This window comes from Schistocerca serialis, chromosome 4 (genome assembly GCF_023864345.2).
Source record: "Schistocerca serialis cubense isolate TAMUIC-IGC-003099 chromosome 4, iqSchSeri2.2, whole genome shotgun sequence".
Lineage (NCBI taxonomy): Eukaryota > Metazoa > Arthropoda > Insecta > Orthoptera > Acrididae > Schistocerca > Schistocerca serialis.
This window is the reverse complement of record NC_064641.1, coordinates 116,258,570-116,283,204: the sequence shown is the minus strand read 5'-3', so window position 1 is coordinate 116,283,204 and position 24,635 is coordinate 116,258,570. Positions and strand designations below refer to the sequence as shown.

Below are 24,635 nucleotides of genomic sequence, written 5' to 3'. Positions count from 1 at the left end.
CTGGCCATCCTGATTTAGGTTTTCCGTGATTTCCCTAAATCGCTCCAGTCAAATGCCGGGATGGTTCTTCTGAAAGGGCACGGCCGACTTCCTTCCCCATCCTTCCCTAATCTGATGAGACCGATGGCCACGCTGTCTGGTCTCCTTCCCCAAACCAACCAACCAAAAATACCAAATTTCACTGCACTGTCCTAACGGATATGTTTGTAGTACATCCCACACTGATTTCTGCAGTTATTTCATGCAGTGTTGCTTGTCTGTTAGCACTGACAACTCTACACAGATGTCACTGTTCTCCGTCATTAAGTGAAGCCCTTTGGCCACAAAATTGTCCTTGGTGAGAGGTAATGCCTGAAATTTGCTATTCTGTGAACACTCTTGTCACTGTGGATCTCAGAATACTGAATTCCTTATCTGTTTCTGAAATGGAATGTCCCACACATCTAGCTCCAACTACCATTCCACATTCAAAGTCTGTGAATTCTCATTCTGCAACCATAATAATGTTGAAAACTTTTTCACATGAATCACCATAGTAGTAATGACTGCTATGCCAACACATCGCCCGTTTATACCTTGTGTACACGATACTGCCACAATCTGTATATGTGTATATCGCTGTCCCAAGACTTTTGTCACTTTCATGTACATACATTTTTATAATATGTATGGATATGTACACTTAAAAATTTAAATATACATAACGTTGAAGTGCCGTGAGTTCTTCTGTGGTGCTGAGATACAAACAGTGAGACTAATGTTGTCAATAGAAACAAATAAGCTTGAATGCTAATATAATCAGGCAAGTCACTCACAAGTAGTAATTGTATTAAAGATACATTGACTCATGGACGTAGCTCCAAGTCCGGCTGTTTAAAAAGACACTCTAGTGAGTCAGTGTAACAGGCAGTGAGGTCATGGAAATTCAGCGTCCTCTGGTAGCATTTGTGATTCCATCAGAGACTGCAAGTGTTGGAAGAGTGAGTAACCGGTATTTTTTGTTATTTACTTGGTCTTGATTATAACAGGTGTTTTTCATTTTTTACTAATGACCAAGGAAAAACACTGAAACATCAATTAGCCATAGCAGCAATGCTAAAACTTTTAATTTTGAATAAAACCTTTTTAAAAATGGCATAATATTTATATGAAAAATCTGCATTGGCTTGAAATACTGCGCTACTATGGAAAATGGTGCGTTCTTATAGAAAATGGGAAAATCGATCAGTGCTATTTTAGTAACAATGCCTGCAAAAATGAACAACAAACACCTTGCATAAGAACTGATGCAGTTTTGCACAGACAATAATATGAATGTTGACACATGTCATGGCTTAATGTATTTTATGGACTGTAAGACATTACAGACCATAAGAGGCATCTTAATTTGCAAGCAATTTTTTTTTTTTTAATAACGTTTTTACAATTTTTATTATTAGACTGGAAAGCCAGACTGAAAAAATTCTTAGTTTATAAAACCAAACTGACATTTAAAATCCCTGAAAATTGTCATCTGAACTTTCTTCTTCTTTTTCCTCTTCATTGTCATCATTGTCCTCTTCATACATAAGATCATCTGCAATGATATCATGAGCATTATTTATACTGCACTTCTTGAAATATCTAATAGTAACATCATCTCTCACTCTAGATCACAAATTTTTTATCCACTAACCCACCTTTTGTCTGTAGTTTGTTTCAAAGCTCCCTCTGGTGTGACTTCATGTTGGGTTTCATCCTTCATCCATTTGTTCAATTCCTCTCTTATATATACTTTAAATGGTTTATTTATCAAGACATCAAGAGACTGCAATTGTGAAATAAGTCCCACCTAGACCATCCAGTCCTTTTCATATACATGAACAACACCTCTCAGTTCTTCAGAAGGTTTTGGCACTGTTTTGCACTTGAAAATGGTCGTTTGATTAAGTTTAGTACCATCAGGAAAAAATGAAAGGTGAACAGTGTAGTGCAATTTTTCATGTCCACTTCTTTTTATAATTAAAGTTTTTAACACCTTTCATGCCAACAGTTCTGTTACTCACCACATCAAATGTCAGAGGAGTTTTGTCCATATTCAGTATTTGGCTTAGTTCCACACAGGTTTATTTTCCGATGTTGAGTAGTAAAGTGATAGAAAGATAATATTTTCTATTCATACTCTTCTGGAATTTTTTGAGATATTTTGGTTTTGATTCACTTGCTATGATGCTTCATAAACGTGTAGCACCAACCAACTCCACCCTTAGGGTCTGTTAAGTTCCACTGTAGCTCTAGCTCATGAGCATGTATTTGAATCATGTTTGTATTAATTCCAATGCCATTTTGACAATGTCCTTGACTCCATTTCAATACATCATCTTCTAGTATTGGCCATTTTGCATTCAGTCCTCTGTTTGCACATTGTATTCCACAATTTTTATTTATTTATTTATTTATTTTTTTTTTTTTTGCCTTTCTAGCACGCCAATTACAAATGCCCTTTTTTGTTGGTGGATGGCTGAAATGCCACTCAGCTGCTCTGTTTCTATGTTCATCTGCATATGCAATTACTATCCATTTATTAGATTACATTAGATTTAGTTTCATTCCAATTGATCCGTAGTGAGGAGGTCCTCCAGGATGTGGAACATGTCAGAAAAACAACAATACATGACAAATATTTACAACTAAAAAAAATAAGCTAATGTACCATTCCACAGGTCCCAAGTGGAATGACTGTTATTTTTTAATGAACACTATATGAAAGAGTCATTTTACAAATACTAATGCACTGAATTTAAAATAAAAAAGTTTTTTATTTATTTATAAGGTAATAAACATGTAATACAACTACTATAATACTTATTTACAATGAACACATTACTGCACTGAAATGGTGCAGAAGTTAGATTGTACTTACACACACACACACACACACACACACACACACACACACACACACACACGCATTTCCAATGACACATTACTGCACTGAAATTGTGCAGAAGCTATATTGTACTTATATACAAATTAGTTGGTTTTACTGAGGAATTCATCAATGAAGTAGAAGGAGCTGGCCACCAATAAATCCTTTAGGCTTCTCTTAAACTGAATTTCATTGGTTGTTAAGTTTTTTATGGCTGCTGGCAAGTTATTGAAAATGTGTGTTCCTGAATAATGCACACCTTTTTGTACAAGACTAAGTGACTTTAAATCCTTGTTAAGATTATTCTTATTTGTAGTATTGATTCCATGAATTGAGCTGTTGGTTTGAAAAAGTGATATATTTTTAATGACAAATTTCATTAAGGAGTAAATATATTGGGAAGCAGTAGTTAGTATCCCTAGTTCCCTAAACAGGCTTCTGCAAGATGTTCTTGAGCTCACACCACATATAACTCTTAGAGCACGTTTTTGTGCTCAGTAAACTTTAGCTTGGCTTGATGAATTACCCCAAAAAATAATCCCATATGACATTATGCAATGAAAGTAAGCATAGTATGCCAGCTTTCTCATTTTTATATCCCCTATGTCTGACAAAATTTGCATTGCAAACAGAGATTTGTTAAGACGCTTCAGCAGATCTGTGGTGTGCTCCTCCCAGTTGAATTTATTATCAAGCTGTAATCCCAAGAATTTAACACTGTCCATTTCTTCTATCTTCTTGCCATTGTATGTTAGACATATACTCGTGGGACACCCCTTACAAGTTCTGAACTGCATGTAGTGTGTTTTTTCAAAGTTTAGTGACAAAGAATTGGCAAGGAGCCAGTGATTAATGTCCACAAATATTTTATTGGCTGAGCTTTCTAAGACTACACTTGATTTACTATTTATTTCAATGTTTGTATCATTGGCAAACAAAACGAACTTGGCATCTGGTAATGTTACTGATGAAAGGTCATTGATATACACAAGAAAAAGTAAGGGCCCCAAAATGGAACCTTGTGGGACCCCACATGTAATTAATTCCCAGTTGGATGATGCCTGATAGCTTGATACATGTCTCTTTCCTAATAACACCCTTTGTTTCCTGCCAGAGATATAAGATTTCAACCACTTTGCAGCATTTCCTGTTACACTATAATATTCTAATTTGCTTAAAAGGATATTGTGATTTACACAGTCAAATGCCTTTGACAGATCACAAAATATACCAGTTGCCTGCAATTTTTTGTCTAATGAATTAAGCACATTTTCACTGTAAGTGTAGATAGCCTTCTCAATATCAGAACCTTTTAGAAATCCAAACTGAGACTTTGACAGTATCTTATTTGAGATAAGATGGTTATAAAGCCGACTGTGCATTACTTTTTTGAAAATTTTTGAGAATGCTGGCAACAGTGAAATTGGACAGAAATTTGATGCTATTTCTTTATCTCCCTTCTTAAACAGTGGCTTAACTTCAGCATATTTCAGCCATTTAAGAAGTATTCCACTGGTAAACGACTGGTTACACAGATTTGGTTATAATAGAGGGAGACATTCCACGTAGGAAAAATATATCTAAAAACAAAGATGATGTGACTTACCAAATGAAAGTGCTGGCAGGTCGACAGACACAGAAACAAACACAAACATACACACAAAATTCAAGCTTTCGCAACAAACTGTTGCCTCATCAGGAAAGAAGGAAGGAGAGGGAAAGATGAAAGGATATGGGTTTTAAGGGAGAGGGTAAGGAGTCATTCCAATCCCAGGAGCGGAAAGACTTACCTTAGGGGGAAAAAAGGACGGGTATACACTCGCGCGCACACACACACACATATCCATCCACACATATACAGACACAAGCAGACATATTTAAAGACAAAGAGTTTGGGCAGAGATGTCAGTCGAGGCAGAAGTGCAGGGGCAAAGATGTTGAATGACAGGTGAGGTATGAGTGGCGGCAACTTGAAATTAGCGGAGATTGAGGCCTGGTGGATAACAGGAAGAGAGGATATATTGAAGAGCAAGTTCCCATCTCTGGAGTTCGGATAGGTTGGTGTTAGTGGGAAGTATCCAGATAACCCGGACGGTGTAACACTGTGCCAAGATGTGCTGGCCGTGCACCAAGGCATGTTTAGCTGCAGGGTGATCCTCATTACCAACAAACACTGTCTGCCCCTGCACTTCTGCCTCGACTGACATCTCTGCCCAAACTCTTTGTCTTTAAATATGTCTGCTTGTGTCTGTACATGTGTGGATGGATATGTGTGTGTGTGCGAGTGTATACCTGTCCTCTTTTCCCCCTAAGGTAAGTCTTTCCGCTCCCGGGATTGGAATGACTCCTTACCCTCTCCCTTAAAACCCACATCCTTTCGTCTTTCCCTCTCCTTCCTTCTTTCCTGATGAGGCAACAGTTTGTTGCAAAAGCTTGAATTTTGTGTGTATGTTTGTGTTTGTTTGTGTGTCTGTTGACCTGCCAGCACTTTCATTTGGTAAGTCACATCATCTTTGTTTTTAGATATATTTGGTTACACAGATAGCTTAATATGTTACTTAGCTCAGAATCACATTCTTTAATTAACTTTGTTGATATTTCATCATACCCACTAGATGTTTTTGATTTTAAAGATTTTATAGCCAGCATCATATGAATGCCTTTTATTTTTTACCATTATGATACTATCTATTAACAAAGATATTTTACTGTTGACTTGCACCATAGACTGCAGTGACACATCATAGGCTAGACAGTGTTCTGGGTTTGTGATGGTGGAATGGAAGGGAGACAGTGTTAGCAAGCTTGTGGATACCTGCAACTCATGTTTGTTGCGTCGGTGCACCGCTGCTGTCGGTTGCATCCAGTGTTTCCAGAGAGAGATAGGTTTCCCGCAGCAACAAGTATATGTTCATTTTGAAGACTGGTGGGATTTTTAAATCAAATACTGGGCATTTTTATGTTAATTTCAAGTATAAGACACACCTGAATTATGGAGGCAATTTTTCGAAGAAAAAAGTGTGCCTTATAATCTGCAAAATATGGTATGTGTAATGTGCAAGACTTGTCCACAGCTGGACTATACAGCTGAATTTTCTCATGCTGAGAATTAAAAGGAGTGATCTGTTTCCTTGGTAAACACTTTCTTAAGCCATGATTGCATTACTTCATTTACAAACAAACAGTTCTGACAGATTTGCTATCATGTAGATAAAATGTAGCACATGATAACTTGGCATGAGGTCCAGCTCAAAGTGAGCATATTTTGTAACATAAATTTTTGAAGAACTGAAGATGACAATAAAGTCTGTTGGAACTGGTTGTTTGTAAATAAATAAATGTTTATGCACTCTTGGCTTCATAAAATTTTTACAAAGGTTTATAGGGTAGTTTCTCACTGTCGTCACTGGACATCGGTTATATTGCAGAATGGCAGCAACCATAGTCTGGATGTATTTTTACGAACCGATGTAGCAATGAAGTACTATGCTTTATTTGCTTTAAAAGATTAAGGATTTGTCTGACATTTCTATGAAATAATAAAAGGGAAGGGAAATTATGGTAACAAAAATAAATTGAAAACTTAATTGCAATTCATTCATAGTATAAACAAAAACAGAGAGTGGCTGATCTACTGCCTGTGTCTACATAATATGCCTTTATCTGCTTGAAGCCCTTGAAAGCAGAAAAATTAGCATGAAAAACGGTGTTCTTCAACCTCAGTTTTCACCCTGTAGCACTGACTGACTGTTTGTAACTCCCAGATAGTGGTATGATTTCCGATTACACCATGATTTTTGAGCAGAGTTCCAAAAAATTAGAATCAATAGGAGAACAATGGTGCGTTTCTGTAATATTCAACCACTTATCACATTTTGAGAAAAGCAGTGGACATTGGATGGACTAAGTTTTCTTTTAATTGCCTATTTAATTTAAAATTTTGATTCTATGTATGTTTAAATGGAGTGTGTCAAAATTTTTCAGTCTGTATTCGATTTCTATGTTTATTACAGGAAATAAAAGTAACAAAAAATTTAAAATGGTTATTTTAGAAGCAGGTTATTTTGATTGGTTTTAACAGGTTAAACTGGCGTGGGAGAAAACCAATGTAGGTAGCCAAAAACTGATTGCTTCAGTGATAACTATCACCCCTACTCCCTGTTAGCTGGGTGCATAGCGTGGCATGCTCGGTACAGTCAGTGAAGCTGCTGTTGATACTGCAGACATATTGTGTTCCTTGTCAGAGGGCCTCTACACATTCCCGACTAAAGGTTGCAGCATCCACAATGCAATCATTCACTTCATTTAGCATATCCACATTTTTGCATCTACATCTACATACTCCACAAGCCACCGTGTGATGCATAGCTGAGGGTACCCCATACCACTACTAGTAATTTCCTTTGCTGTTTACTTGCAAATAGATCAAGGGGAAAATGACTGTCCATGTGCCTCCATACAAGCCCTAATTTGTCTTATCTTATCTTCATGGTTCTTATGTGAAATGTACATTACCAGCAGGAGAATCATCCTGCAGTCAGCCTCAAATGATGGCTCTCTAAATTTTCTCAGTAGTGGTCCTCAAAAAGAATGTTGGCTTCACTTCAGTGACTCCCATTTGAGTTCCCGAAGCATCCCCATAATACCTGTGTGTTGCTCGAACATAACATTGGAGCAGTACTCTAGAACAGGTCACACTAGCGACCTATATGTGGTCTCCTTTGCAGCAAACCACACTGAGCTGTGCAAGGCTCATGTTCATGCCATTTATTGTTTGTCATCCTCTATTATGGTACTGCCACCTCATTTTCTCATTCCATTTACTGGTGTCACTAACTTCCTGCCTTATTTGCCCGTGAGCGCCAGCAGCAGCGCGTATCGATAAGTGCACTGTCGTACCATCTCTAGAGTGACTGATAGTATTTCCGGGTCATTGTCTGGCAGCAGTGCAGTCGGGATGCAGCAGCAGTGAAGTCAGGAACAGAGAGCCGGTGAGGTGTGGACAGCCAGTACTCGCCCGACTGCTGGCAACACACATGCATTGTCTGACAGAAGGAGGTTTGAGTGGGGACAGTTCTTGGTTGGTCGTTCGGTCAGTCGTCTCATTGGGCAACATGTAACTGGTTCTCTGACTGTTTCTGGGTCCCTTCAATTGGTTATCTTGCCGGACTTGGGTCGGTCCTTTCCTGGTGCAGGGATGTCAGTTAGCCAGTGGGCTTGTTTCCTCTGCATTGTTGGGTCCGAGCTAGTATTTCCACTGTTGTGTGTTTGGCATTCAGTTGGGAGATCAGTCAGGACACAGAAGTCAGTTGGAGATGGACCAGCAGGGTAGTCTGGACACAGCAGCAGTGAAGTCGGGGGATTGAGTGCCAGTGAGACCCCGACAACCAGCGCTCGCCGAACGCTGGCAACACACATGAGCTGTCCGATGGAGGGAGATTGGAGCAGGACAACTGTTGGTTGTTTGTTTGTTTGGTCATCTCATCAGCCGACGTATATTTGGTCCTTTCACCATTTCCGAGCCTGAGCAGTTGGTCGATTGGCATGGAGCAGCGAGGAAACCTCCATGGCACATAGTTTGGCCGGGCCTGCTGGCAGCCTTTATGTGGTCAGAGTGTGTGGTGCTGTTCTCATTGCTACGAGGTTCATGGCTCACTAATCCTGGACATGAAAGTTGAGTTTTGACTTTATCTACCAGCAAGCCACGACTGTTCACATTGTGTCGTTTGTAGTTCATTATTGGCTGTTGGGATATCCCCGCGAGCAACAACGTGTGTTTTCAAGTTGGCAGACTTTAGCCACCCTCCGGTGGAGTTTAACTGTACTTGGTTATTTGAATTGAAGTGCACCAGCGGAATCTTCTGCCTTGTGGCCACTAACATTCCAGTTACCTGCCCTGGCCATTGACGTAAATTCAGGCAGTGTATTTTCCTCATCATGTTGTCACTGTCTGGCATGGTGTGTAGTTTGACAGCTAAATGTGTAATCTGTTGTTGACGCTGATACCTTTTGCATTGTTCCATTGTTCCTGTTGCATGCTGGTCTAGTGGAGTGGAAGTTATCCTGTCGCTTTGTCCGTTGACTGTCTGTCGGTTGGGTTGTCGTCAGATCGACAATGGTTGGGCCAACTGCCTGTCTCACCTAAGCGAGCATTAGTGTTTGAATTCCACGCTGACCTTCGGAACTTCTGAGCGCCCTTGGGTGTACTGTCTTTTCTTGCTTGTTCTTGTTGTTTGTACTTGTATGGCTTCTAGCCGATTTTTAGATGAAGGTTGTTTTGCCCTTAAGGCATCAGATGGTTTGGGTCTTCAGCCTAATTTAAGAACTGTTTTATGTAAAGCCTTCGGCATTTTTAAAATTAATGTTATTGAGTCTTAAGTGTTGTGCCTTCAGCCAATTTTGAATTTAAGTTGTTTGCTCTTAAAGTGTCAGTTTCTTTGGGGCTTCAGCCGATTTTAAATTAAAGTTGTTCTGCTCTTAAGGTGTTAGATGGTTTGGGCCTTCAGCCTAATTTAAGAACTGTTTTACGTAAAGCCTTTGGCATTTTTAAAATTAATGTTATTGAGTCTTAAGTGTTGTGCTTTCAGCTGATTTTGAATTTAAGTTATTTGCACGTAAAGTGTTAGATTCTTTGGGCTTTCAGCCTAATTAAGGAACTGTTTTAAGATGAGGCCTTGCCTTTTAAATTTCTGGTTTTGGTTGAGCTTTAAGTTATTGGCTTTCAGCGATTTTTAAATTGAAGTGGTCTTGCCCTTAAGGCATCAGATCGTACGGTGCGTTCAGCCTCTAATTAAGTGTTTTTTTTTTCATTAAAGAAAAAAAACTTTTTCTTGGCTCTTGTAATGTTTGATCAAATAAAAGGTTGTATGTTCGAGTGTAGCTGACAGTTGCTCATTTTGGCCCCTTTCCACAACATAAACTATCTGACATGTCCTGCAGGTTTAGCAGGGCATTTTACACACTTTCCTAAAATTCTCCCAATAAACCGACCATTCACCTTCCGTCCTACAGTTCTCACATGCTCGTCGCATTTCATATCACTTTGCACATAACACCCAGATATTTAAATGAAGTGACTGTCTCAAGAAGGACACTATTAATGCTGTTTTCAAACTTTATGGGTTTGTTTTTACTGCTCATTCAAGTTAACTTACATTTTTCTACATTTAAATGTACTGCCACTCATCACACCACCTAGAAACTTTGTCTTTGTATCCAGCTACAGTCACTCAACAATGACACCCTCCTGTGCACAACAGCACCATCAGCAAACAACAGCAGATTGCTGCCTTCCTATCCATGAGATCATTGATGTATACAGAAAATGACAATGGTCTCATCACACTATCCTGGGGCAGGCCTGACCATTCCCTTGTCTCTGATGAACACTCACAGTTGAAGACAACATACTGGGTTCTGTTAGTTAAAAAGTCTTTGAGCCACTCACATACCTGTGAATCTATTCCATATGCTTGTACCTTCATTAATATTTGGCAGTTCGGCATCGTGTCAAATGCTTTACAGAAATCTGAGAATATGGAATCTGCCTGTCGCCCGTTTTCTATTGTTTGTAGGATCTCACATGAGAAAAGCGCAAGCTGAGTTTAGCACAAGTGATGCTTTCGAAAACCATGCTGATTTGTGGACAGAAGGCTTTCCCTATCAAGGAAATTTATTATATTTGAACTTACAATATTTTCAAGAATTCTGAAGCAAACCCTTGTTAGAAATCAATCTGTCATTGCAGTCCATGTGGCTAAAGGAACATCATCAAGGTGTCCAGCAAATGAATCTTCCAGAAAATGCAAGTAATTCCATCCTGTCATTCGTTCATCTGAAATGACTAGATCTGTCAACATGTTACCGATCATGTCAATCCAAGCATTGATTGAAAACTGAACTTGGAAATTGGTTTCAGCTGTAGTGAATGGATTTTCCTGCCACCATAGTTGATTACTACAAGTGTTGTTGATTCCAATCCACATAATTGTGGCTTCATCGGTGAACAATATTAATGGAAACAAATTTCAATTATCATTTAAGTTGTGTGGCATCATAGGTGATGCGAAAATTAGGGACACACTGTATGTGAGATGGGTACAAGTTTTCCACATCTAATGTTAACCATATATGTGTTTGTGGGACACTGATATATGCAGAAGGTCACTGTGTGCTGGTAGTATGACTACGCTGCCCCATTTCAGTAATGTGTTGCTATTCCTGTACAGACTGTTGAACTACATGTTCAGAAGAAAAATGGGACCATGAAAGGATACCTGTCCCACACAACATCCTGAAAGCTCTAGTAAACTTTCTCCGATCAGAAATTCGACACATCAAAAAGTGCCAATGATATTCTTCTACAACAGCAGGAGCACTACCATTGCAGAAGTCGTAAATATACACCATATCCACATATTCTTCATTAGTGTAGATGTGTGCATTTTAGCCAACACATGTACAAACATATTCTTCATTAGTGTAGATGTGTGGCATTTTAGCCAGCTTGTGTATAAACATAATTAACGAATGCTTCTCTCTGATACATTCTGTCTCTCACCCCACTTCACTCACAACTCACCATGGGCAATTCCATACTCAGCGGGCTAATTCAATGGCAGAAAGACGTACCAAGTGAAGAGGTTGAAAGCAATGAGGTGGGTTGGGATAGAATAAAATGTTGAACAGACTGGGTGGATAAGGCACATTCATCTACGCTAATAGCCCAAAAACCAAATGCACATTAAATGTGTCCTATCTCAGAAACCATTTGGAATAGAGCATCCATACAAAGTTGATGTCATATCCCCGAATTTTTATCACTCATTCCGGGACACACTGTACACAGGACATTCAATTCATGAGAATGCACATAAAAAAGTAACAGGAAGAGCACCATTTTCTGTGGTAGGCTAATCAAAACCCAGCATATGATGCCATACAATAGTTAGTTTGTAGGGAGAGAGGGGCGGGGTGGGAGAGGGGGGGGGGTGGAAGTGAGCTAGGCTTTAGGGTATAGAGTATTTTGGAAGATGAACGGTGACTTGAAGTAGCCATAAAAAATCTTCAGTTTTGATCTGTTAAAAGCTTGCATAAAAATACCAACTTTTAAATAATTTTCTTGAAATAAAAACACCTATCTACACTAAGTTGCCTGAAAGCTGAGGTGCACGAGAGGGCGGGAGGGGGATGGCAGCCCTCTTGCCTGCCCTTGGTACCCAGCAACATCAAACAAAGAAATCCATATCCTCCCCAATCTCAGTGGATAACTACAAGTGAACAAATGAAAAACAACCTAATTCTCCAGCAACTTGCTCCAGCCATACCCGAGTATTAGACTTAGTGCAACTGATCAGCTCACTTCAGTTTCTCTAAAACTGATGGCAAAAGTTGTCCAGAGCATAATGCAATGGCATGTGGGTAATTTAGATTGTATAAAGTCTCACCTGCTACATCCAAATACAGGATTTCTCAGTCTGTGCCATCCCTGAAGCATATCACCAGCCAATGGAGGACTTCAATTTCCCAGATTACTATGTCAATAGAAGCTACAGAAACAATGGGTATAGAGGAGTAGCTACATTTGTCAAAGAAAATATTCCTTACAAAAGTCTTCAACAAAGCTGCACCAACCAAGACATAAAAACCACAGAAATATCCACGCAAAACTTGGAATCTGACCTGAATGCTTTTGCTTCTACAGGCCACCTAATACTCTCATTTTTGGCACCAATATGACATTTCTGTCACAACAATTTGGCCATCCACTGCATGTGCTGGGAGACTTCACGTGCATTACACATCATGGGGATGCAAGAATGCCAATTGCAATGGTGGGCTATAAATGACCATTGTAGAAGATGAAAACCTAGTGCTGCTGAATGACAGAGCCACTGCAAGCATAACACCACAGTTACAGACAAGATCAGCGACAGACCTCAGCTTTGCATTACCTCATCTGGCACTACTAACCATTTGGGAAGTAAAAGTAAATCCTTCAGGATCTGATCACCTGCCTTTTGTTCCAACTTTACCTGGCACAAAGAAAGAACCATGCTGGATCAGCCCTTCAGATGGAAAATAGAGGAAGCTGACTGGAATAAATATGTTTACAGAGTAAAAGAGAGCCTTCCACTGTCAGAGAGAGCTCACATAAATAGCTCACATAAATATCTCTTTGTTTCAACAACCAGTTTCTGCAGACTTTTCTGTCATCTTCTGGTCTTCAAAAATTTTTGTTACAAAACATGTTCATTGTGGATTGGAAACTCATGCCTCTAATATGACAACTTTGCATGAGATTCCAACTCCCAATGAACACGTTTAGTAACAAAACTTTTTGAAGACCAGAAAATGACTGTGAATTCTGTTAAAACTGGCTGTCAAAAGTAAAGAGGTAATTATATGACCTTGGGTAAATAAAGTTTTTTACCAGTTCCCAACTAACACAATGCATTGCTGAGGCCACCATACAGGCAGTTCCTAAACAGGACCCATTTTGCATTAGAAACAGAACAATTCCTGTGTGGGCTGGCCGGAGTGGCCGAGCGGTTCTAGGCGCTACAGTCTGGAACCGCGCGATCGCTATGGTCGCAGGTTCGAATCCTGCCTCGGGCATGGATGTTTGTGTGATGTCCTTAGGTTAGTTAGATTTCAGTAGTTCTAAGTTCTAGGGGACTGATGACCTCAGAAGTTAGGTCCCATAGTGCTCAGAGCCATTTGAACCATTCCTGTGTGGTGGGATACCAAATATCAGAGAGCCATCAATGAACATTATGTGCAAGATGGCCTGCCATTCTGAGGATATTTATGGATTTATTTCAAAAAAATTTATTTCAAAATGTAATCCCTATATTTCACATCTTCTCCCAGTAGAACTTCACATGTGCCTGCCTGTTTAGGTCAGAGGCAGTTCCGTCCAGTAAAAGTTGTTGGCTACGACATCACACTACTTTTATGGTGTCTCTACTGAATAAAATTGTGATTCCACACCACAGTTTAGCCAGTAGGGAACATGGGAGGCACAGTGCTTGCATGATCGTTGGAGAGTCTTGGGACACAGAGAGCAGTTGTTTGTCTCTCTCTTGGTTTTCAGCACTCGAACGGAGCAGACATCTTCTGACTAGCCTTTGTCAAGGGCAGACGGCTTCAAGCTGTTGGCCTCTGACTTTCTTCTCACTAGGAGTGGCCACTAGCTGCATAGACATGAACCACCACCTCTGCCATGCCTTATTTGTCATTATTTAGGCCCCAATTCTAGACTGGTAGTCACTCTTCATCGTGTCCCTTGTGGTAAGCCTCTGCAGTATACCACAAGTGCAGAATATACCATGCATTTCCTTTAATTCCCTCACTCAGTTTCAAACCAGCCTCCCTTCTGTCACTCACAAACCATTCTGCTCTGCATTCTGTACAGTAAGGCAGCACTGAAGAAATATAAGAGACAGAATACCCAACAAAACTACACCAGCTTGAAAAAAATACACGTGGGAACCTAGAGGTTTTTTGAAAAATAAGAAGAAGACAGGTTGGAAAAACCTCTCCAATTCTGTACTAAGGACACTAAAATGTGATGTGTGTGTGGAAGAAGGTGGAGAGCTTCAAGAAATTGTCGACACCTCACCACTAAAATCTGCTGCCTACAAATTGTGTTGTGGAATAGTCATTAAAAAAGTAGACACCTCCTTCCATCAAACACCAACCTAGCACAGAGAGTCCAAACCACTGTGAAAGTCACCCACTTCTACAGCACTCTCAATGTCAAGCTGCAGAGAGCTTTTGTCATTGTAAAAGGAGTGCCCCATATCTGAGATAATATCCCCTACAGTGCGCTGTCATTTCTGTCATATGAAGGACAATAGTGTCTACTCCATATTTAAAATAAAGTGTGGTATGAACATTACAATATTGAGCCCTTAAACACAGTCAGGATGATTCCTGTGCTCAAACTAGAGAAGGATCCTGGTTCGGTGGCATCATTCCAGGTAGTAATGTTACTGCAATGTCTCTACAAAATGTTGGAAAGAATGGTCAAATGCTGGTTACAGTGGTGGTCTGAATACCATGACCCGCTCTCAAGTAATCAGGCAGGTTTTCGCAAATGGAATGGTACTGAAGACATTCTCATGCATTTGGTGAGTAACATACAGCTCTGTTTCAGCTGAAATGTGCATCTAACAGGTATGGCAGTGAAACAGGTGATTTGACAACCTTGGAATGAGAAAACAAGGAGTGGTACCATCTGGATAACAAATCTTTGCCATTGATTCTGGTATCGATATTCAATCAAGATGGCATTGACTGGTGAATAACGCACTGTTGCCATGAAGGCATTATACAAGAACAATGACAGCTGCATGGCCACAAGCGTGTATGTCATGGTCATTACAAACTCACACATGATGTCCCAGTCCTGTTGGAACATGTTATGAAAGTGTGGGCACAGAACTTCGAGGAAATGTGTGCTACAGTACAGAAGAGGGGTGGAAATGCAAAATGCATGGCACACCACAGAATGTTGCAAGAGTGGAAGAAGCCTTGGGCCCAAGCCTCAAGCATTCTGCATGCAAGTATGTCGTGCAACTTGACATATTTGATCACACTATGCAGTGAATATTGCACGAAGAACTGTAATACCACCCTCACAAAATTCAGATAGTGCAAAAACTAGATGTGGATGATCTCCCAAAGAGATTACGCTTTTGCCGAGAGTGGTTGGAACTCATGAACAACAACACAGGCCTGTGCAACAATCTGATCATGAGCAATGCAGCCAGTTTTTATGTATCAGGCTTTGTTAACAAGCAAAACTTTAGATACTGGCCATGTGCAAATCGTGAAATACTTCATGAAATGTCACTTCACAGTCATAAAGTGGTATTGTGGTGCAGTGTATCATCATTTGGAATCATAGGCCCTTATTTTTTTTAAGATGATCACACTAATGCTGTTATTATCAATACAGAAGATTATGTTGACATGCTGAACTATATCGTAGTGTGATAACTTGCTGATATCCCTGTAACTACAAACACATTCTTCCAACAAGGCAGGACCACATACCCTACTTCACAACATACCGTGAAAACACTACAGAAAATCTTTCTTGATCATCTCATCTTCAAAACTGGGACATTTCCTGTCCTCCAAGACCCACTGACCTTTTAATGTGTGATTTATTTCTTTGCAGTCATTTGAAATCTCAGATCTTCCAGTGTGAACCATCAGAAACCATCCAGGAACTGAAGGATTAAATTCTGGAGGAACTTAATCCAATTCCAGTGCTTGCCCTGCAAGATGTGGCAACCTATGTGATGTCATTTTCAAGTGATAGACATTGTAAATTGCAAGCATTGCAAATTCATGTTGTATTTCTTTTATATTGTTGTGAATAAATTTTGTATTACTTGTGGAGGTTTCAAAATTGTAGTTTCATTGCCACACCTGTTACTAGGCTTTTTATCTAAACAGTACCAGTGATAACACATTACACCCAGTGCTAGCCACAAAACTAAAGGAGCAATGCATATCCACACATTTGCAGAACACGTGTTATGTTTTCTGTCTGAATGAGTGCTACTAGTTGTATGTGAAGGATGTGTGACAGGAGCATGAACTACGAGTATAGCACTGTCAAAAGGATTTGTTTTGGCACCTCTTCTGTTTAATATCCATGCCATTGACCTACGTAGGATATTCCCAGAAAGGTGAAACTTGTACAACACACAGCCAATATATGTATTTACATGGAAAGAATGTTCTGAGAGGACTACAAGTCACAACTGACAATCAATCGCAAAGTCTGTACTCCAACAGTGGCTCAAGATAAATGGACTGGATATACACCAAAGAACCAAAGAAACTGCTACACCTGCCTTAGATTGTGAAGGGCCCCTGTGAGTATGCAGAAGTGCTGCAACGTGATGTGGCATGGACTCGACTAATGTCTGAAGTAGTGCTGGATGGAACTGACACCATGAATCCTGCAGGGCTGTCCATAAATCCATAAGAGTATGAGGGGGTGGAGATCTCTTCTGAACAGCAAGCTGCAAGGCATCACAGATATGCTCAATAATGTTCATGTCTGGGGAGTTTGTTGGCCATCAGAAGTGTTTAAACTCAGAAGAGTGCTCCTGGAGCTACTCTGTAGCAATTCTGGACATATGGGCTGCCACACTGTCCAGCTGGAATTGTTCAAGTCTGTCAGAACGCACAATGGACATGAATGGATGCAGGTGATCAGACAGGATGCTTACATATGTGTCATCTGTCAAAGTCATATCTAGACATATCATGGATTCCATATCACTCCAACTGCACACAACCTGCATCATTACAGAAGCTCCAACAGCTTGAACAGCCCCTGCTGGCATGCAGGGTCCATAGATTCATGAGGTTGCCTCTATACCCATGCACGTCCATCTGCTCGATACAATTTTAAACAAGACTCGTCCGACCAGGCAACATGTTTCCAGTCATGAGCAGTCCCTTGTCAGTGTTGATGGACCCAGGCGAGGCCTAAAGCTTTGTGTCATGCAGTCATCAAGGGTACACGAGTGGGCCTGGCTCTGAGAGCCCATATGGATGATGTTTCATTGAATGGTTCACACACTGACACCTGTTAATGGCTCAGCATTGAAATCTGGAGCAATTTGTGGGAGGATTGCACTTATGGCACGTTGAATGTTTCTCTTCAGTTGTCATTGGTTGTTGCAGGATCTTTTCCAGATGCAGCTATGTCTGAAATTTGATGTTTTACTGGATTACTGATATTCCGGTATGCGCTTGAAATGGTCATACGGGAAAGTCCCCACTTCATCGCTACCTCAGTGATGCTGTGTCTTATCACTCATGTGCTGACTATAATGCCATGTCAGACTCACTTAAATCCTGATTCCCTCCATTGTTGCAGCAGTAACTGATCTAACAACAGTGCCAGACACTTGTTGTGTTATATAAGCGTTGCTGACTGCAGCGCCATGTTCTGCCTGTTTACATGTCTCTGTACTTGAATATGCATGCCTATACCAGTGCCTTTGGTGCTTCAGTGTATATCCACATCTAAGTTAAAACACATTAGTGTTTTGAAGACACAGAGTGAATCTGCCAGATGTAATAGCACTAGGCTCATACAACTTCCCTTTGAAGATGCAAGTCAAATACCTGGGACTAGAGATGGTTCATTCGTGAACTAACAGGTCCAAAGGAATGGTTCATCAAGATGAACAGAACAAGTAAGGAATGAATTCTAAGGAACAGTCTTTCATAGTTCACTTCGGTCACGGCTTTCTACTTATAGTTCCCGGGAATGGGAAACGATCGGTCTCGTTCCCGCAACAGCATGTCAGCTGGTCTCATTTCAGCCTTGGTCCTGTTTCCATCTGTCTCAGTCTCGGTCATGGCTTTGTACTTATAGTCCCTCAGAATGGGAAACATTGGTCTTGTTCCCAGAACAGACTTGGTCCCATTCCCTTCTGTCTCAGTCTCGGTCTCGCTTGGGCAGATTCATCGTTCTTCGCGTGGACACTCATCACATTTCCAATGCCGACTGCTCATAGTTAGTTCAGTACATTTCGTTCACTGCACATGCCCATTCTAGATCTGTTTCAAACCGTTTTTGAACTCTGAACTTCTGGTTCTTTTCGTATTCTATTCAGCATCCATGACCAGTAATTAAAATGTATTTTATAATTACATAAATTACATAAAAATTATGTGCTATGTAATACATACATCTTTTCAGGTAACAAAACAGCTTATCAACTTACTTCACTATTTCGATGAACAGCAGAAGAAATATCTGTAAAAAGGAAAAGTTTTTTGTTGTTACACATGCAAAGGAAGTCAGCAGGGCACACATGAGTGGCCATTTTCTGTGTTTTTTTTATCCAAGGTAAAAGAGCATGTTCATTGTTATGGAAGGCAGAACGACTTACAACTGAATGAAGCCCGCCCTCCATAATTGAGAGTCTGGTGTCACATTTTGTAAAGAAAATATGATAACTTCTACAACATTATTTCAGTGGTACAGGGTGGCACACCAAAAATCTGCCCCGAGTACTAGACTGCTCATTGTCACCCTCCAATCATCATCTATTGTTTCAAAGCTATTGTCTGCATTAGCTTATTTCTTATTTCTTCAATGCCTAATTATTACATGTTTATCTATTCTGTGTGTAGCGGTCAACAAATCATGTGTAATTGGCAAGCAGTCTGTACTCAGAGCTGGTTTTTTTGTGCACCACCTTACATTATTTCACTGTGATCAGCCACATAATGCTACAGTTGCCTAAACGAGAGGTTTTACAGAATCACAAAAATTACAAGTGTGTGAGAATTCTGTTATGAATAAAAATTCTGTACTTGAGGGGAGAGGCAAGTGCCCCTTCGTGGCACCTTCCATCTACCAAACACAAATGAATGGTGAATGAGTAAAAATGAACGGTTCCCAAAAAAAGGGTGATCAGCAGTGAACTAATTGCCAAGGATGAATGAGTTTGCCCATCCCTACCTTGGCGAAGAAGTATGAAATGGCTGTCAGTATAAACAGAGCTATGAGAGGATGCAAGTGAGGCTTGAACATCAGTACAGTACTAACACTTTACTGTACATGGTATGTTCAGTTATTGATTATGGGAGTGCTTGTTGTGAGTCTGCAACTGATGGTCTACAGAATTAATCAATGCAAATATAAAGCACTGAGAACTTTTTGATGAGCAATGTGCTCCACCCCTTCCAGTGAATTCCTGGTTGAAGCACAAGAACCTCCAATCTATCTATGCCAGCAGTATCTCTGCGCCAAATTCTTTCTTAAAAGGAACCGGTAAAAATCCAGCAAAGTGAAACCTTTCACCTCAGATGTAACCATAAAGTGCTTTACCAGATGTTTCTGGATTACTAGAACGTCTTCCACTAGTTCAAGGATATGTAGATTCTTGGGAGATTTAATGGAAGATCACTTAGTCAGAGAAGCTGCTGTGACATGGCATACCAACTGGACTGCAATCCGTAGTATGGGCTACTGATATGCCCTCCACAGATGCATGGCAGAAGACCAGTAACAGGAATGGAAGAAAGCAACAACATACAGAGGTAGGACGTACACATCATCTCTTCCATTGGTCATTTATTCCATGAAATCTGATACAAATTCAATGCCTAGGCCCTTCGCCTCTATAATAGCTAGTCTCAGATTTAACCATGGATGTTTCTGTAAAACTCTCCACAGGATGGGCATCATGGAGCCACCCTCCTGCTCTTGTGGAGTATAAGAGGACACAGGTAATCTTTTCCTTGGGTGCCCCAGACTATGTGGAAGTACGACAATCATTTTACAAGAACTTGTGAAGCTTGGCCACCCATTGCCAACGGGTGTGATGGCTTTGTTAGCTACATAGAATCATAGACTTTCCCTGCAGTGCACAAATTCATTGTTGCCACACATCTCTGCATCTGAAACAAACAGTTACTGACAATGATCTTCACAAAAGTGCTTTGTAAGATTTGATTTTACAGTGATTGTACAGTACTAGTCTGTCTGTAACTAATAGGATGTGCAGAAAAGTAATGATTTGGAATTATTTATGTGAAAGTATAGAAGCTTTTAAAATAAACCAACATTATTAACATTCCACATCTTTGTTCTTCATGTCTACATATTTGAAGCCCTGTGCTGCTAGAGAACTCTTCTCCATCAGCATGATAATGCTAGACAACAAACAAGTGCAATGATATCTGCAGCAAATTGACAGCTTGGGTTCACTGTTGTGTGTCATTCTCCATACAGTAATGACTTGGCCCCATATGATGTTCATCTATTTTCAGAACTTAAAGAATACCTTCAACGATTTCATTTTTACAGTGATGAAGGAGTGCAAGCAGAGGTGAGGCTGTGGCTCTGGCAATGAAGTCAGACATTCTACTTGATGGTATCAACAAATTGGCCTTTTGTTTGGAGGAATCTGTTTGTCACTGGGATGACTATGCTGAGAAATAAATATGTAGACATGAAAAATAAAGATGTAGAATGGCAATAACATTTGTTTTATTTAAAAAGCTTTGAGAATTTTCACATAAAAATTTTTCGATGGCATTACTTTCCAGCATGCCTTAGTATGTAAGTGCACCCATGCAAACAAATAAATACTTGAACACTAATTTTCTATCAGTAACTGTATATTTTATGTAAGTATGAGCTGGCTGTATGCTGTAAGCTGAAGGCCAATAAATTAAATAAAGAAGTGTGCTGAATGGAATCCAATGAAACACTTGTGCCTACTCTGTCACCAGATTTGCAACAGATTGTCGCCTATTCGGCTTTATAGCATGTGGAAGCCTCCATCTTCCATGTTCTATCATTAGGTGTTGATGTCCAACACTGTGTTGCCTGGTCATGGTTTCACCATCATTCAATCACTCTCCATAAATACTCTCAACATCAACATGCAAACAGCGAAACAGCTCCGCCATTTCTGAGATGCTCGGTCCCAGGTGCCAAGCCGTAACAACCTGCCCTTGGTCAGAGTCATTTATGTCACTGGGTTTCCTCATTTTCAGCTCGTATTGCTGCTCGAATGATTCCCCATTTGTCTCTGCTCTGCTTAACTGAACAACATCCCAACAACACCATCAGATGGCGTTGTCTTGCAGTGGGCAGTGGTCATAATGTTTTGGCTCATCAGTGTGTGACAGTCTTTGTAGTGAGAGTGCACTGTGTTTGGTCCATCATATGATGGGTCTCATAGCATTTGTTGCATGTCCTTCAATACTTAGATGTTAGAAGCCTTCAGTAGGAGAACTGCACAATTGCTGCTTCAGTCACTAAATAAGAAGCCACCATCTGATAAAGAAATGACTTTATTTAATGCATTTTGGGTATAATACATCCTCAGATTGTAATGAATGTCTTGGTGACCAGAAATATAAAGACAATAAATAACATACAAAGCTGTCATGGCAAACAACTGCATGATCTTCCATGACAGCTTTGTTTCTTAAATACTGTCTTTATTTATCTGATCACCAAGATGTTTATGACAATTTGAGAATTGGTTCTACCCAAAACACGTCAGATAAAGTCATTAGTTTATCAGATGGTGGCTTCTTATTTAGTGACCATTACAGCAACTGTGCAGTACTCTGTTGATTTGCAATATGGTAGCGTTTTTCCTGCATGAGTTTATGTTGCAATTACGAGCTCTCGATGTATTGATTATGGGGACTTGACTAAACACACTTCCATTTTGAATTAGTAGTGCCATCTTGTAAGATTCATTTTCCTTATCTGCTGGTGACACTATGCACAACACATACATCAGGCGCATTGCAGCGAGCTCAGTCCCAGCAGTCCAGACAACGTAGGACTTTGCAATCTCCGTGACTCAGTGGCCAGGCCAGCAGAGGGCATCAACCATGCTCTGTCGGGCCACCAGAAAGCATACATGGTGACAATAGAGGTCGCTGACAAACTGCATCTCTTCATGTATCTCCTGTGTCATGTGCAGAAACTAGGCCCACAAGTGTCCATCCGTGACGCAACTATTTAGGCCAGTGTATGAGCTCAAGACAGCAGTTCTATTGCAGCCAGCAACCAGAAGACCTTCACCTATGTTAGGCCAAGGACTCAGCTGCTGCCATGAACAGCATTCCACCTCAATGGCCCTGGGACTTTAAGTGTTCAGCAAAATGTCATTTGGGAAATGTATCATTTGTACTGTTGTTCCACTGACTGACAAGGCAGTATCAGTCTCTCAATTTTCTGTCCGTTTCATACTTATAAATTTCTGTTACTGTTGGACTGTTGATGCTTCAGCAAGTGAAGTACCTATATGAGATTTCATCAAGTGTTTGTTCTTTCTATAAACTGAAGTTGGTTGCAGACTTGTGTACTAAAACAGAGCTGAGGAAAGCTTTTTCCTGTTCAAGTTTAAGTTCTGAATATTGCTTAGTTTTGGTTTCTTAAAGTGATTGACTGTCTCAAGCAATGTGTAATTTAATTATTTATTTTGTGAGCTTGGTGCTTTAAATTAATTTCTTTGTTGAAGAACTTTCATTTATTTTGTTTTTGGAGTCTTTTGTGCTAATCAGACTTACAGAAACTTCAGAGGCCTTGGAACAGTGTTTATGAATAAATTTGCGTGATTGTGATTACTTGCCTTATATTGTGGATGTATCCCTAGAATGGGACACATCACTGTGTTTAGTTTGTTTGATGTCTTTATTTTTAACTGTTCCTCAAACCATTGTTCTGTTGTTATTTAATGATCTCACATTTCACTGTAAAAGAACATTAGTCTTGTTTTATTGATGAGCGGAGGTTAGTTGGTAGGGATGTCATGACTGCCTTCTCTAATTTACATCTACATATACATCAATGCTCTGCAATCCAGATGGCGATGTGTGATGGAGGGTACTTCTGGTACCAATAACTGATCTCCCCCTTTCCATGTAAAGAATGATTGTCTGTAAGCCTCTGTATTAGCTCTAATTTCACAAATTTTCTAGTTGTAGTCATTCATGAGACGTATTTGGGAGGAAGTAATATGTTGCCCACCTCATCCCGGAAAGTACTCTCTTGAATTTTCAGTGGTAAAAGTCTCTGTGATGTGCAATGCCTGTCTGCCAATGGAGTTTATTGAGCATCTTTGTAATACTCTCACACCAACTAAATGATCCCATGATGAAATACACTGCTCGTCATAGGATTTTCTCTATCTTTTCTATCAGTCATACCTAAGGGTCCCAGAGTAATGAATAATACTCAAGGATCAGTCAAACAAGGGCTTTTTAAGCCACTTCTTTAGTGGATAAGTTATATTCCTGTAAGATTCTGCCTGTGAATCTGAGTCTGACATACGCTTTTCCTACTATTTCTTGTGTATAGACATTCTGCTTAAGGTTGATCTGGACAGATAAATTCAGTGATGATATAAGGAAGAAATTTTGTTGTAAAAGTAAGTTTGTCCTGGTGTTCTTGTGGTGAGATGAAAACTTACCATCCCAATTTTTATGTATCTCTGAAAAATAAAATGCTTTGCTGAGACAGGAGGTAACTTGATTAAATTCATTTGTCTTTCTGAAAATTTGGTTGAAATACAGAGGAATCTACATCTGAGTAAATCATGCATATTGGGAAATAGAGACATGTTCATGTAATGTAAGCTATTTGTAATATATTTTGTTTGTTTCAAAAAGAGACAGACCATATTTTATGTTCTATTGGTCTCTTGTTTGGCTTTCACGTATTTTCCTGGCTTCACACTTATTTTCACTATTTTTTGGATCAGGTACTCCACTCTGCACAAAAGAGGAAATGACTCAAGAGGAAAGCAGTGTAAGAGCTATGCGGCAGGCAGTGTATAATGGAGATGTTGATGTGAGTACTCAGTTTTTCTTGGCGTTCATGGGTTAGGCAAATGTAAGTTAAGTTTTTTGCAAGTTGTGCTTCACATTCATGAATTCCATTTTGAGAATGAACAAAAGCTGCAATTTATCTTTATTCCTTTGAATAGGTTTGGCCAATGGCCATCATTTAACTGATGCGTTGTACTAGTATATAAATGTAATAAGCTAAAAATAATGAAATGAAATGCATCAAAAACATAAAGTTTTACAAAGAATCTTTGAAAATATATTTGATGTGTACCTGTACACAGTCCAATATTAAAGTTTGCCAGATAATGGCCGCTGATGAAAACTATCTGCAGAACTAATTAATTATATAAAATAT

The 24,635-nt window shown here is 39.8% G+C and overlaps 1 protein-coding gene across 1 annotated transcript in view; it reads left to right on the top strand.

Moving 5' to 3' along the window:
- The window catches only part of LOC126475425 (serine/threonine-protein phosphatase 6 regulatory ankyrin repeat subunit B-like), a 355,304-nt gene that overhangs the window by 35,844 nt on the left and 294,825 nt on the right, over positions 1 to 24,635 (top strand). Inside the window, exon 2 of the mRNA XM_050103270.1 lies at positions 24,193 to 24,281. Coding sequence (XP_049959227.1) covers positions 24,219 to 24,281 — 63 coding nt within the window. The 5' untranslated portion in view covers positions 24,193 to 24,218. The remainder of the gene's footprint in view (positions 1 to 24,192; positions 24,282 to 24,635) is intronic.